This window comes from Hemiselmis andersenii, chromosome 3, assembly GCF_000018645.1.
Source record: "Hemiselmis andersenii chromosome 3, complete sequence; nucleomorph".
Classification (NCBI taxonomy): domain Eukaryota; class Cryptophyceae; order Cryptomonadales; family Hemiselmidaceae; genus Hemiselmis; species Hemiselmis andersenii.
This window is the reverse complement of record NC_009979.1, coordinates 61159-74321: the sequence shown is the minus strand read 5'-3', so window position 1 is coordinate 74321 and position 13163 is coordinate 61159. Positions and strand designations below refer to the sequence as shown.

The following is a 13163-nucleotide window of genomic DNA, read 5'->3' as shown; positions in this document are numbered from 1 at the left end:
AAAGTTTCAAAATTAACTAAAATTTTCATAAAAATAAAACTTTTTTTTATTGGAAGAAAAATTTAAAATTGTTCATTTTTTACCAAAGTTTTTTTTTTAAAAAACTTAATTGAAATTTTTAAGTTTAGTATTCAATAAAAAAAATTTTCATTCAAACTAAAAAAATTATGAATACCTTTTTTGTTAAAAAAATAAATAAATTTTTATTAAATTTTTTTTTAAAATATAAAAAAGAAAATAAATATTTTTTAAAAATGAACAAAAAATTATCCAAACAAAAGAAATTTATTAATGATGGAGTATTTTTTTCGGAATTAAACGAATTATTATCGAGAGAATTATCAGATGAAGGATATACTAATGTTGAAATTAGAAAAGCTCCTTTGAAAACAGAAATAATTCTTAAAATGACACAAACTCATTCTATTTTAGGTTCACGAGGAAGGAGGATCAAAGAAATTAATGGATTAATTAAAAAACGATTTCAGTTTGATGAAAAAAGCTTAGAAATATATGTGGAAAAAATAATTAATAAAAATTTATGCGCAATTTCACAAGCCGAATCTTTGAGATACAAATTATTAAGAGGAATGGTAATTCGACGTGCTTGTTACAGCACTTTAAAATCAACTATGGAATCCGGAGCAAAAGGTTGTATCATATCTGTTTCAGGAAAATTGAGAGCTCAGAGAGCAAAAACTATGAAATTTATCGATGGCTATATTATTCATTCAGGTAAACCGGTTGAGGATTACATCGAGAAAGCAACTCGACATTGTTTTTTACGCCAAGGAGTAATCGGAATTAAAATTTCGATCATGCTTCCTTGGGATCCGGCTGGTGTAAGGGGACCCAAAAAACCTCTTCCTGATGTTGTTACTGTTTTGGAAAATAAAATAAATTTTTAATAAAAGTCAAAAAAAATTTTACTAAATAAACATCCTTTAATAATATGTCTCCATAGCTCAATTGGTTAGTTAAAACTAAAGCGTATGACTGTTAATCATAAGGTCGAGAGTTCGAGTCTCTCTGGGGACGTTTTTCATTTCATCAAAAAAAAAAGACAACTATTTGATTTCTAAAACACGCTACTCTCATTCAATTAAAAAATTAAAAATGAGTAGTATTAAAGGCGGATATGATTTATCTACGGCAATTTATTCACCAGAAGGTCGGATTTTTCAACTTGAATATATTTCCAAATTTATTAAAAATTCTCCTTTGATTATAGGTATTATTTGTAGTGATGGAATTTTGCTATTAGGTGAGAATTCCAAAGAAATTACTATTGGAAAATATTTTAATACAAAAAAAATTTTTTATATAAATTCTAAATCTGCTTTGGCGGCAACTGGTCAACCGGGAGATTATACTAGGCTAATTGAAAGAATTAGATTTGAAGATAAAACTTACCTTCGAAATTTTTCTGAATTACTAACTGGAAATCCACTTTCTTCCAAATTTAGTGAAATTATTCATCTCCATACTATTTATTGGCATTTACGACCATTCGCGTGTTCTGTCATTTTAGGTACGATTTCTTGTTATATACCAAATTTATTTTCGATTTTATCAACAGGATTTTTTTCGAAATGTGTTGCTTCAGCAATTGGACGAAATTCAAAATTTTTAAAAAATACTCTATCGACTTCTATAAATTTAAAAAAATCTTGTAGGCAAAATTTAACTTTAATTTCAATGCATTTAATAAAAATTCAAAAAAACTTTGAAGAAGAAGCCTTTGAAATTTTATGGTTTACCAAAGATTTCCCAACTTTTAAAAAACCAATCGCTTTTAACCTTGAAAAAGAAGCTTATCGAAAAAATAAATTATTTTTAAAAAAAGTATTAGATGAAGAAGAAAAAAGGAAAACAATAGAATTATCATATTTTAATCGTAAAAAATAAATTCGAAATATTATTTTCCATTTAATCCTCTAAAATTTTTATATTTCATCAAATTTATTTTTTAAGGAAGAAATTTAAGACAAATTTTAAAGAAAGAAAAAAAACGAACTTGTTGAACCCGAAATAAATTTGAAAAATAATCTTTTCTTTTATTGAATAGCTTTTTTTTTTATGATGCTGTTTTTAGAAAACAAGTAAAATAAAAAGGAAAATTAAACAAAAAACAAATTCAATAAATTTTTTTTTCTTTTTGAAATGAATTTTTTGGTCGTTTTTCTTAATTTTCAATCATTTTTTAGCATTTTTCCGTTTCTTCAAGAAACCATAATCTTTTCTGAGGCTGCGAAAATAAAAATTGAATTATGAGTTTACTTCACTATGACGATGATTATAAAATTTGGAAAGATTTTAATCTAAAAAATTTTTGGAGAAATGAGAAAGAGTTTTTAATAAATCCTGCTTCTTTTTTTTCAATTAAAAAAACTGGAACTACAATTTGTGGAATGGTTTTCAAGCATGGAATTTTATTGGCCAGTGATACTCGGGCCACAAATGGAGAAATTATTTGCGATACAAATTGTGAAAAAATTCATTTTATTGCACCAAATATTTGTTGTTGCGGAGCAGGTACTTCCGCAGATACTGAAAACATAACAAAGCTTTTGTCGAATCAATTGGAACTCCAACGTATTTCGAGTGGTAGAGAAACTAATATTCAAACTGCGATTTCAATTTGCCAAAAAATTCTTTTTCAACATAAAGGTTTTTTATCTGCTGCTTTGATTTTTGGAGGTTTTGATTTTTTTGGATCAAATTTATTTTGTATCCACCCTCATGGATCTAGTGAAAAAATTCCTTATATTTCAATGGGATCAGGATCTTTGGCTGCTATGGCAGTTTTAGATAATAATTACAAAAATAATTTAAGTCTCAAAGAGGCAGTTTTAATAATACAGGAATCTATAAAGGCTGGAATTTATAATGATACTGGCTCTGGAGGATCTTTAGATTTGTGTATTTTAACAAAAAAAAAAATTAGATTTTTACGAAATAAGATTTTTTCCGGTAATCCAGAATTTAGACAAAATTTTACCTTCTGATTTCAAAGGAAGAAGAAAAAAGAAAGAGAAAAATGTCTAAGGAACCAGACAATTATATTAAATATAAAAAAATAATATTTTTAATTCGCCCCTGTAGCTTAGTGGTAAAGCATCCGTTTCGTAAGCGGAAGATCAGGAGTTCAAATCTCCTTTTGGGCATTTTAAAAAAAAATTTTTTTCTAATTAATTTTTGGGAAGGTGACCAAACTTCGTGAAACCAAAAATGGATGGACTAAAAGCTCAGGAATCGAAGGACGGGCATTAGGATTTCTTTGCAAACATCCTTTCATAACATCGACCGCAAATTTTATATCAACAGGTAAGAATAAAATTTCAAAAGTTTTATTAATAATTGCTTGAATTTTTTTAACAAAGTCAAGGTGATAAAAAGGAGGCTTTCCGTAAACCATTTGGAAAAAAATACATCCAAGAGACCAAATATCTGCAGATCTACTTAGTCTAAATCGTTTTTCTTCTTCTTTTGTATTTGAAATATCAACCATTGCTTCAGGCGACATATAATTCAAGGTTCCAATTTGCACAGATCTAGTAATATTGGTTGTATCTTTTTGAATCTGCTTTGCAATTCCGAAGTCAATTATTTTAAGAGAATTATTGACAAGAAGAAAATTTGATGGCTTTAGATCACCATGAATAATTCTTTCTTCATGAATAGTTTGAACGGCTTCCAAACATTGTTTCCAGAAATATTTCAATAAAGTTAAATTGGATATTCCACTGTTTTTTTTTTTTATAATATTTTCTAGATCTGCTTCCCCGTATTCTAATACAACGAAAACATTTCCATCTTCCAAGGAAATATCTGCATTTTTTATTTGAATTACCCTGGGTTGAAAATAAAAAGTTTTTAAAATGCTAATTTCATTAATACAATTATGTAAAATTTCAAAATCGTGATTCATAGTTCTAGTTTTTTTCAAGGCAAGTATTTGGTTTTTTTCATCAAGTATCTTATAAACTTTTCCAGAACCCCCTTTTCCAAGTAATTCTAATTTGAGATAAATTTTTTTATTAATTTTTAAAAAGGTTCTGCTTTTTCTACTTTTGATTTTAAATTCTTTAAAAATTTTTTTTAATTCAGTGTTATTTTTTTTATTAAATTTACTTCTTGAAAAAAACCAACAATTAGATCGATTCAAAAAAAAATCAAAATTTAAGGTCCAACATAGAACAAAAATTTTTTTTTTAAAATATTTTTTTATGATTTTGGAAAAAAATGAATTTTTTGAAAATGGACTAAGAAAAAATTTTTTGAATTTTTCTTTGTTTTTTTCATTAAAATAAATATTGGACAAAACGGTGAAAAAACCGGGAATTCCTTTTTTCAGAAAAATTTTTTTTTTTCTAAATTTTTCCAAGAAAAAACAACTTTTTTTTTTCTTAAAAGGCTTACTGAATCTCTTTTTTTTTTTTTTTTGAAAGGTTATTAAACTCGATGGCTTTTTTTTTAAATTGGTATTTTCGAAAAAAAACCCCAAAGAACCGAAGAAAAAGAAGAAAAACTTTGTTATTCGCAAAAAAAAATTATTTAAAGGAAGATTCCAGGCAGTTCCTAAAAATTCTGTTTTGGGTTTCAAAACTTCGAGTTTAAAAAGTAAATAAAAATTTTTAGAACCAAATGGGATAATTTTTTTGTCTTTTAAAAAAAAATTTTTATTGAAGTAGTTTCCTTTTTTTATAAAAAAATTAAAAAAAAAATGCAAAGGTTTTCTTATCATTTTGGTTGTAAAAAACCTTTTAAAAATAAAAATTTCATTTTCCAAAAAAAAATCCAAAAAAAATTTATCAAGACCAATTTTTAAAAATTTAATATTTTTATCCATTTCGCATCTCGAAAAAGAAAAGGAAAATTTAGAAAAAAATTTTTTGCTTATTGATTTATCAAGAAAATTTTTTCTATTTATCTGGAAAAAAAATGAAGTAAATTTAAAATTTTTTTTTTTGGGGATCATGGTTTTTAAAAAAAAAGACAGTTGTTTTAGAGATTTTTTCTTAAATTTAGGAAAAATCTTTCTTTTTTTTCTTTTTCTTAAGGATTAATTTTTCCAAAATTTTTAAATTTTTATTTAGTTAAATTAGGCTTGTTAATTTTTGAGCTTTTTTTTTATTGGTATTAGGAAAATAAAGAATTATTCTTTTTTTTATTTAAAAAAAAAAAAATTTTTCATTCAATCATTAGATTAAAACCTAAACCTAATTTTGAATCTAGAAAAAAAAATTCTCTTAGTAAAAAAAGAATAAAATCAAATCATTTTTTTCATTTTATTTTCTGTTTTTTTTAAATATCAAAGTTAATCCTTTTTTTTTTTTAATAGAAAAAAATTTTGGTAAAAAATAAGAAAAAAATAAATTTACCATTTAGAATTTTTAAAAAAATAATTCCTACAAAAGAAATTAAGGTAAAAAAATTTTTTTGTTTGTCAACAGCTGTCTTTTCACCCTAAATTTTTGTATGAAGATCGATAATGTTATAAAATTTGAAAATTTCAAAAAACTTCAAAAAAAAATGAATTGGAGTAGATTTAATATCAAAAAAAAAAGATTTTTATTTGAAAATATAGATAAAATTTTTTTTTTAGTGAATTTAAGGAATTTATTTATGCTTATAAATTCAAAAGTTTTCCTCTTTAAAGAGGAAAACTTTTTTCAATTCATACGGTATAAAGAATATCAAACTCTTTTTAATTATTTTAAATTTTTTTTTATTAAAAAAAAAAAATGTTTGATTAGATTAATGGATTCAAAATTTCTTTGCTTTAAATTTGGACTCAATAAAAAAAAAAATAACTTTAAAAAAATGTTAAAAAAAATATTTAGTTTTTTTTCAGAAGTTAAAAATACAACGAAAAAAGTTTTAATAAAAAAAAAATTTAACTTATATTTGTTTTCAAAAGAAAAAAATAAAAATTTTTTTGAAGAAAAACTTAATTTAATTTTCCCAAAAAAAGAAAAAGAAAAAAAATTTCAGAACTCCCCTAGAACCAAAAAAGAAAATTCTTTAACTGGCGACAACTTTGAAAACAATATTAGGGCCGAACTTACCAAGATAACCACGAACTCCTTTTTTAAATCAAAACTAAATGAATTTTTTCAATTAAAAGGATATTTTGATTTGAAAAAACACCGGATTAAAAATTTTGTTAATTTATGGGACGAAACAGTTTGGATAGGAAAAATTTTAAAAATAAAAAAGAGAAATGATATATTTGATTTTGTCGAAGAAATTTATGTTTTAATTCTTTTTCTACAAACAAATAGTTGCGATTTTTGTAGTAATTGTTTAAAAGAAAAAAATTTTTTAAGGTATATGTTTAAATTTAAATACGGAGAAAATTTTTTTTGGAAAATTTTTTACTTGAATAGGATTTGGAGCAAATTTTTTTCAAAAAAAACAAAAAAAAAAAAAATATTTCAACGCTTTAGTTTAAATTCTGATCAAGGTTTTAATATTTGTATGTTTGCTGAAAAAACCAATTCCAATTTTGAATTTTATGACCTCAAACTTTGTTACTTTCCTTTTGAACGCTTTTCTTTTATTTCCAATTCGAAGATTCATCTTAATTCAGATGATTTTCTCTATGATGAAATGGAAAATTATTTTACAAAAAACAAATTAAAAATTCTAACAAATAAATCACTTTTTAGTTTTTCAAAAAATTTAATTTGGAAAAAATGTCACAAAAAATCACATATTTCTTTTGACTCTCGTTTTTTTTGGTCGAAATCTTTTGATTCTCGTCCTTTTTCTTTTAAAAAAATTATCCAAAATTTTTTTGAAATGAATAAAAAAAAAAACGGTAATTTAAAAATCGGTTGGCTTTTTTACCATTTATTTTTTAAAACCTTTTCAGGATACCCTAAAATAAAGAAAAATCCAAGTCCGGGAAAAAGAAAAAAAAATTTTTTTTCAAATTTTCAAATTTGGAATATTTCTCTAACGAAGCAATCTCATTTAGAAGTTCAAAATTTACAAAAATTTTTTAATTTGGAAAGTTTTTTTTTCAAAAGAAAATTTTTTTTGCTATCGAAAAAATTTTTTAAAATTTCGTTTGGATTATCTTTTTTTTTAGCGAAAAATTTTTTCTTCTTAGGAGCGTATTTTTCGTTAACAAATTTTTTTTTCTTAGTGTATCGAAAATTGGTTACTAAAGAATTTAAAGAATATTCAAAACAAAAAATAATTTTACAATTCTTTTCTTTATATTCTACTGATTATTTAAAAACAAATTTTTTAAAAATTTCAGACTCTTTTAATTTTCAAAATGTTTTTTGCGTTATCGATTGTAAACAAAATTTAAACCAAAACCATAGCGACATTAACCAGAATAATTTTTCAATTGGAGTTTTTACTTTATTAAAAGAAAGAATTTCTTTTTCAATTAATTCAAATTTAAAATATTTTTCGAAGATAATTCTGATTTTTTGTGCCAAATTTCGAATAAAAAAAATTTTTATAATAAATGACTCTTTGGAAAAAAATAAATATTCAAAATTACTGAAAATTTTTTTGACTAAAAAAATTGAACTTTTCGAAACTAAAATGAACAAGAATTCTAAAAATTTTCCTCAATTAAAATTTATTAAAAAAGTGCAAATAATTGAATTAAAAAAAAACTCCATTATAACAATTCTTTCAAATTCTTTATTTTTTAAATCAATCTCCTCTAGTCAAATTGATTGTATTTTGAATGCCATAAATATTTATGAAAGAATTGGACTTTTAGGATACGGCTTAATTTTAACTGGAAGAAAAAACGAAATTAAAACAAATTCTTATTTTGAAAACAAATATTTATCCGACAAAAATCTGAAAAAAATATTTTTTTTTTGTTTTAAAAAATTATTTTTTAATTTTTTTATTGACGAAAGAAATTTTTCTCAATTAAAAATTTTTCAACCTTTTTTAAAATTTGTATGCGGCTTTGGAGCAAGAAATTCTCAATTTATTCTCGAAAACCTTTCTAAACATTTAACAGAAAAAAAAAATTCAAAGGAAAACCGAATTATTAAACCAATAGAAATAGGATTTTCCAACGAAAAAAATCCTAAAAAATTAAATTCCAAAATTTTTTTTAAAAATTCTTTCGAAAAAAAACCCGACGAGTTTTTTCTTCAATTCTGGTTAAAAAAAATCGAAAATCATAAAATTAATGTTTCTGAAAATTTTGTTCTTTTTAATAATAAAAAAATTTTGGAAAATTTCATTCAAAGTGAACGAAAAATAATGGTAAAAAGCTGGAAAAGTATCATTCTAAAAACTCACCAGATTGGGCAAATACTAAATATTCAACCGAAAAGAAATAAAGGCTATTTCATTGGAAAGATGTCAAGTGGTTTTGAATTTTTTTCAGAAAAAAATAACCTTTTTAAAAAAAATCTAAAATTTTCTAGACTAATAAGAATTTATTTCCAAAATTTTTTAGTAAAAATAATATCGATATACCCTAAAATTTTAAAGGTAAGGGTTTCCCTTTTACCAAATGGAACAAACTTTTTTCCTTTTTTAAAAATGGAAAAAATTAAAATGGCAAAAAATTGGAATTTAGAAAGAAAAATTAATCAGTCTAAATATTTCGGGAAAAAAAAAAATTTAAAAGGATTAAGTGACCTAAAAATATTTGAAAATAAGAAATGGTATTTTGAAAAAAAACTTGGAGATTTCTTCATTTGGAACATTAAGGATTTCTCATTTCTCATTTCTTTTATATTAAACAAAGAAACCCTTTTTTGTGCCTCTTATTTTATTAAATGTTTTGTTGATGTTAAAACCCAAAAATTTGTTTATGGTTTCCAGGGAAAAATTTTTTTCGATATTGAAAAAATGATAAAGAAAATAAAAAAAAATCTTCAAAAATTTTTATTTTTGGCATTGGATCACAAAGATTTTTTTAAAAAAAGCCAAAATGAATTGAATAATTTTTTGATTGACCAATTTTTTATTGAAAAAACTCCTAAGAAATTTCTTTTTAAATTTTTTGTTTCTACCGAAAAACAAGGTTATTTTTCTTTATTTTTTGGAAATGGACTTAACCATTTTAAGAGTAAATTTCAGCTTACTTTTTATGGGTATAAATTTGGACAAAAAAATTTTTCTTCCATAAATTCATTAAAAAAATACCTAACTACAGAATTTTTTAAAAAAATAGATAATTTTTAAACCCATTTTAATTTAAAAAATATACCAATAAAAAAGCACAATACTATTTGTCATTTCCAATTGGGGGAATTTTAATAAAAAATAAAGAAAATTGTTTATGAAATAGACAGAACTTGTTTATTTTTTAAATAAGTTTTATCGAAGAAGATCGAAAACTTTCTGTGGTAAGAATTTGAAAGGTGAAATCTTTTTATCTAAGATATAATAATAGAAGATTCAAAGGTTTAACCCTTAAAGATTAAATTATTGAAATTATTTTTGATCCAACCTAAAAAATAGTTGCTTTTAGAAATTTAAAAAAAAAAAATCAATCCCCACCAAATTTGAGCTAGATTGAATTTTTTGGTTTTTATAGACAAACATTTTTTATTTTCCTCAAAATTTTTAAAACCAAAAATTTAATATTAAAAATCGAAGATTTCTGGATCCAATGGATCTATGGATCCTTGGGTTTGGTTTTTTTTTTTAAAAAAGTAGTATAAATTAAAAAAGTAGTATGGGATTTTTTACAGCGGATTGTACTGTTATAAATTTTCAAGCAATTGGTAGATATATTAAAAATTTGTTATTATGACTGATTCATCGGAATCAAATAATTCAGGTGGAAGTAGGATTGAGATTAAAATTAATGGACCTATGGGAAATGCTTTAAATAAGGCGCCAGTGGGTAGTATTCATAAAGTTGTTATAAAAATTGGAAAACGGGAAAATATTGTACCAATTTATTTGTATTATCAGTTATTACAAGAGGCAGAGCATAATAAATAAGGAAGACAAAATGCGTATATACAACGCCAAATGAGAGGAGAAGTACCATAATAGCAACATTGGCATCTTCCTGGGCATCAAGAGAGTCCATGAAAGTGATTAACCCTGACGTGGGATTTGAAAAAATAATGATATTATTAATTCTAGGAATGTTATGAGGGATACTACTACATCTATGCCTGTTGAAGGAGGTTTTGTTGGAATTCCTGAAGAAACGGTAGAGGCGACCCAACCGCTGGATCGTATGCAATTGGATCAACAGTTAAGTTCTGTTGATTCTCTTTCACAGGTAAGTTGCAATCAAGGCCAGGGAAGTGCTGCAACGAAGGGAAAGGTCGTGGAACTTCAACAAATTGATTACAATCTAGATTTTGTTGTTTTAATTTAAAATTAAAAACCGGATTTTTGCTAAAATATAAATATAAAATTATATTTTTTAAACTATTAATGTAACGTCGTTGGTTTAGTGGTAAAATTCGTCCCTGCCACGGACGAGGCCCGGGTTCGATTCCCGGACGACGTAGTTCTATGAAAATCAAATTAATTATTTCTTTTTTCATTAAAAAATTCTAATTAATTTTTTTTTTTTGTGTTTTTTTTTCTTATTGATTTAAAAAAATACCAGAAAAATATTTTTTTTTTTTAAAAAAAAAATTCTTTATTAAACATAAATTTTTAACTAAAAATCAATTTTGATGATAAAAAAATTAATTTTTCAATAAAATTTGGTTAATTGAAAGAAATTCTGTATTTTTATTTCTTAAACTTTCAAAATAATTATTTATTTTTTTCAAAAATAAAAAATTATTTTTTTCAACTTTTGAAAAGTTTTTTTTACTAAAAAAAAGAAGAACAGCTTTTTTTTTTTTTTTTATTTTTTGAGAAAAAAATTTTTCTTGTTTTTCTTTTTTATGTGCAATAAAAAAAAACTTTTTTTTTTGAAAAAAAATTTTATTAATAAGTTGATTCGAATTATTTTTTTTGACCCGAAAATTTTTCCATTTTAGATCCAAAATGGGGCGACATAATTCCGCCAGAAAAAAAAATTTTTCTTGTTTTATTTTTCTTAAAATATTAATTTTAACAAAAGAAATTTGAAAAAAAAATATAAAATTTAGTCCAGTTTGTTTTTTGGATTTTTCCAGATCAAATTTGGGAAATCGTTTTTTTTCTAAGCTGTTTTGTCTATTTTTTCCATTTCGAATATTTTTTCTGAATAAAATTTTTTTTTTTTTTATATATACAAAAAAAGGCATTTATTATTAAGGGACCCTGGTCTAGAGGTATGATTCTCGTTTAGGGTACGAGAGGTCCTGGGTTCGATTCCCAGGGGTCCCCTTCTATGCTAGAGGTGGGGTGTATGATATTCGAACCCACGCGATTTTCACCATCAGATCTTAAGTTGCATCGAAGCTGACGCCTTAGACCACTCGGCCACTCTAGCTTTATATTTATGAGAAAAAAAATTATTAATATTAAAAAAACCCAAAAAGTGATTTTAATATCTTTTTATAACGAAGATCACACTTTAGGAAATATTTTGCGAACAGTAATTGAAGGAAACCCTAATATTGATTACGTAGGTTATAATATTCCTCATCCATCAGAAAATATAATGAATCTAAAAATTTCAAGTTCCAAATTCGACTCTTTAGAGCCTTTTATTTTAGGATTAAAAAATAGTGGAGAATTATTTGTATTGTTTGGAAATTTTTTTGATTATTCGATTGAAAATCATGCCCGTGGGAATTTTTAAATGGATAATTTTTTTTTTCCTTTTCTACTACCCTTTTAAAACAAAAAATTAAATTAATTGCTTTGAAACGCAATTTTTTATTTTATTTAAAATGAAAACATGTTTTAAAAACGGAAGGGTTGTTTTAATTTTAAGAGGAAGATTTGCTGGATCAAAAGCTATTATTCTGACAAAAAGCTCTGATTTTGATCAGAATTCAGTCCAAACGTTTATTTTAGCAGGAATACAAAAATATCCCCAGCTTGTTACAAGAAAAATGAGTCTAAAGAAAATTTCAAAAAAATCTCGTATGAAAATTTTCATTAAAAAAATAAACATGAATCATGTTTTTCCCACTCGCTTTTTCATTGATTTAAACAAAACAACAGATAAATTAGTAAATGAGAAGATAGAAGATTTTAGAGATTTTATTGGAAAAAAAATTGAAAATAAAGAAATCTTTTCCAAAGAAAAACAAGTTTTTTCTTCTTTTTTGAAAAATATTTTTTTAGACCAGTTTTTTTCGGGTAAACAAAAATGGTTTTTTAAAAAACTAAGATTTTGAATATGCTCACCGGGAGTCGAACCCGGGCTGTCAGCTTGGAAGGCTGAAATCCTACCGCTGGATCATAAGCATTTAACTAATAATAATTTTTTTTTTTTATGAAAAAAAAATACGAAAACTTTGAATCAGGAACTCAACAAAATTATAAAGAAAAAAAACATTTTCCCCTCAAAAAAGAAAAACTTCGTTTCCGACCTGGAATAAAAGCTCTTCGAGAAATTAGAAAATTTCAAAAATCTACCGACCTTTTAATTCATCGTCTTCCTTTTGCTCGTTTAGTAAAAGAAATAACATTGGAATTCCATCATTCCTTGCAATGGCAAAGTGTTGCACTAGAAGCCCTTCAATATGCAGCGGAAGATTATATCATTGGTTTAATGGAGGACGCAAATTTATCCGCTCTTCATGCAAAAAGAGTTACCGTGATGCCAAAAGATATTCATTTGGCGAAAAGAATTCGGGGAAATAAAAACTTTTTTATTTAAATTAATAACAAATATTTTATTTTATTTTTATCTAAACTTCTTGAAACCTATTAAAGAAGCATCTTCTCTAAAACATTTTCTACAAATCAGCAATCCATATTTACGAATTAATCCCATTCGGTTTCCGCAAACTCTACAACTTCTTGATCCTTTTCCATAAGTACGTTGATGAGAATTCCATATTGTATTATGTCCCATTTAAAATATAATTTTTATAATCAAAAAAAAATTAATTTAAAATTATTTTTAAACATCAAAACTATTTTTTTTTATTTAAAAATTTATTTAAATAAATTATTTACCCTAATTAATCAGAGTGTGTAGCTCAGTGGTTAATTCATTCAGAGCGTTTGACTGCAGATCAATACTTGGTTTCATGGTCGGGAGTTCGAAAAAAAGAATTTCTCCTCACACTCTTATCGAA

At 24.3% G+C, this 13163-nt stretch overlaps 12 protein-coding genes and 7 non-coding genes across 19 annotated transcripts; 13 read left to right on the top strand and 6 right to left on the bottom strand.

Moving 5' to 3' along the window:
* Positions 1-167: 167 nt before the first annotated feature.
* HAN_3g438 (rps3) lies at positions 168-908 on the top strand (the record flags this gene model as incomplete). Its single annotated transcript, XM_001712514.1, has 1 exon — positions 168-908. One exon carries the CDS (start codon positions 168-170, stop codon positions 906-908), a length of 741 nt encoding a protein of 246 aa, XP_001712566.1.
* A 46-nt stretch (positions 909-954) lies between these two features.
* HAN_3g437 lies at positions 955-1038 on the top strand. Its single transcript has one exon. It is a non-coding gene; the product is annotated as a tRNA-Asn (tRNA).
* Positions 1039-1116: 78 nt separating this feature from the next.
* HAN_3g436 (prsA7) lies at positions 1117-1908 on the top strand (the record flags this gene model as incomplete). Its single annotated transcript, XM_001712513.1, has 1 exon — positions 1117-1908. One exon carries the CDS (start codon positions 1117-1119, stop codon positions 1906-1908), a length of 792 nt encoding a protein of 263 aa, XP_001712565.1.
* Positions 1909-2270: 362 nt separating this feature from the next.
* Positions 2271-3008, top strand: HAN_3g435 (prsB7; the record flags this gene model as incomplete). Its single annotated transcript, XM_001712512.1, has 1 exon — positions 2271-3008. The coding sequence occupies one exon, from the start codon at positions 2271-2273 to the stop codon at positions 3006-3008; it is 738 nt and encodes a 245-aa protein (XP_001712564.1).
* Positions 3009-3095: 87 nt separating this feature from the next.
* Positions 3096-3167, top strand: HAN_3g434. Its single transcript has one exon. It is a non-coding gene; the product is annotated as a tRNA-Thr (tRNA).
* Positions 3168-3187: 20 nt separating this feature from the next.
* On the bottom strand, positions 3188-4981 carry HAN_3g433 (kin(mps1); the record flags this gene model as incomplete). Its single annotated transcript, XM_001712511.1, has 1 exon — positions 3188-4981. One exon carries the CDS (start codon positions 4979-4981, stop codon positions 3188-3190), a length of 1794 nt encoding a protein of 597 aa, XP_001712563.1.
* Positions 4982-5481: 500 nt separating this feature from the next.
* On the top strand, positions 5482-9186 carry HAN_3g432 (hypothetical protein; the record flags this gene model as incomplete). The annotated part of the gene is made up of 1 exon (XM_001712510.1): positions 5482-9186. One exon carries the CDS (start codon positions 5482-5484, stop codon positions 9184-9186), a length of 3705 nt encoding a protein of 1234 aa, XP_001712562.1.
* Positions 9187-9756: 570 nt separating this feature from the next.
* On the top strand, positions 9757-9954 carry HAN_3g431 (hypothetical protein; the record flags this gene model as incomplete). The annotated part of the gene is made up of 1 exon (XM_001712509.1): positions 9757-9954. The coding sequence occupies one exon, from the start codon at positions 9757-9759 to the stop codon at positions 9952-9954; it is 198 nt and encodes a 65-aa protein (XP_001712561.1).
* Positions 9955-10108: 154 nt separating this feature from the next.
* Positions 10109-10342, top strand: HAN_3g430 (hypothetical protein; the record flags this gene model as incomplete). Its single annotated transcript, XM_001712508.1, has 1 exon — positions 10109-10342. One exon carries the CDS (start codon positions 10109-10111, stop codon positions 10340-10342), a length of 234 nt encoding a protein of 77 aa, XP_001712560.1.
* A 64-nt stretch (positions 10343-10406) lies between these two features.
* On the top strand, positions 10407-10477 carry HAN_3g429. Its single transcript has one exon. It is a non-coding gene; the product is annotated as a tRNA-Gly (tRNA).
* A 184-nt stretch (positions 10478-10661) lies between these two features.
* On the bottom strand, positions 10662-11210 carry HAN_3g428 (hypothetical protein; the record flags this gene model as incomplete). Its single annotated transcript, XM_001712507.1, has 1 exon — positions 10662-11210. One exon carries the CDS (start codon positions 11208-11210, stop codon positions 10662-10664), a length of 549 nt encoding a protein of 182 aa, XP_001712559.1.
* A 10-nt stretch (positions 11211-11220) lies between these two features.
* On the top strand, positions 11221-11292 carry HAN_3g427. The gene has a single exon. It is a non-coding gene; the product is annotated as a tRNA-Pro (tRNA).
* A 7-nt stretch (positions 11293-11299) lies between these two features.
* Positions 11300-11397, bottom strand: HAN_3g426. Its single transcript has one exon. It is a non-coding gene; the product is annotated as a tRNA-Leu (tRNA).
* Positions 11398-11407: 10 nt separating this feature from the next.
* HAN_3g425 (rpc9) lies at positions 11408-11710 on the top strand (the record flags this gene model as incomplete). The annotated part of the gene is made up of 1 exon (XM_001712506.1): positions 11408-11710. One exon carries the CDS (start codon positions 11408-11410, stop codon positions 11708-11710), a length of 303 nt encoding a protein of 100 aa, XP_001712558.1.
* A 91-nt stretch (positions 11711-11801) lies between these two features.
* On the top strand, positions 11802-12254 carry HAN_3g424 (rpl27; the record flags this gene model as incomplete). The annotated part of the gene is made up of 1 exon (XM_001712505.1): positions 11802-12254. The coding sequence occupies one exon, from the start codon at positions 11802-11804 to the stop codon at positions 12252-12254; it is 453 nt and encodes a 150-aa protein (XP_001712557.1).
* Position 12255: 1 nt separating this feature from the next.
* HAN_3g423 lies at positions 12256-12326 on the bottom strand. Its single transcript has one exon. It is a non-coding gene; the product is annotated as a tRNA-Gly (tRNA).
* Positions 12327-12352: 26 nt separating this feature from the next.
* On the top strand, positions 12353-12739 carry HAN_3g422 (cenp-A; the record flags this gene model as incomplete). The annotated part of the gene is made up of 1 exon (XM_001712504.1): positions 12353-12739. The coding sequence occupies one exon, from the start codon at positions 12353-12355 to the stop codon at positions 12737-12739; it is 387 nt and encodes a 128-aa protein (XP_001712556.1).
* A 27-nt stretch (positions 12740-12766) lies between these two features.
* Positions 12767-12937, bottom strand: HAN_3g421 (rps29A; the record flags this gene model as incomplete). Its single annotated transcript, XM_001712503.1, has 1 exon — positions 12767-12937. One exon carries the CDS (start codon positions 12935-12937, stop codon positions 12767-12769), a length of 171 nt encoding a protein of 56 aa, XP_001712555.1.
* A 114-nt stretch (positions 12938-13051) lies between these two features.
* HAN_3g420 lies at positions 13052-13154 on the bottom strand. The gene has a single exon. It is a non-coding gene; the product is annotated as a tRNA-Cys (tRNA).
* Positions 13155-13163: the final 9 nt, after the last annotated feature.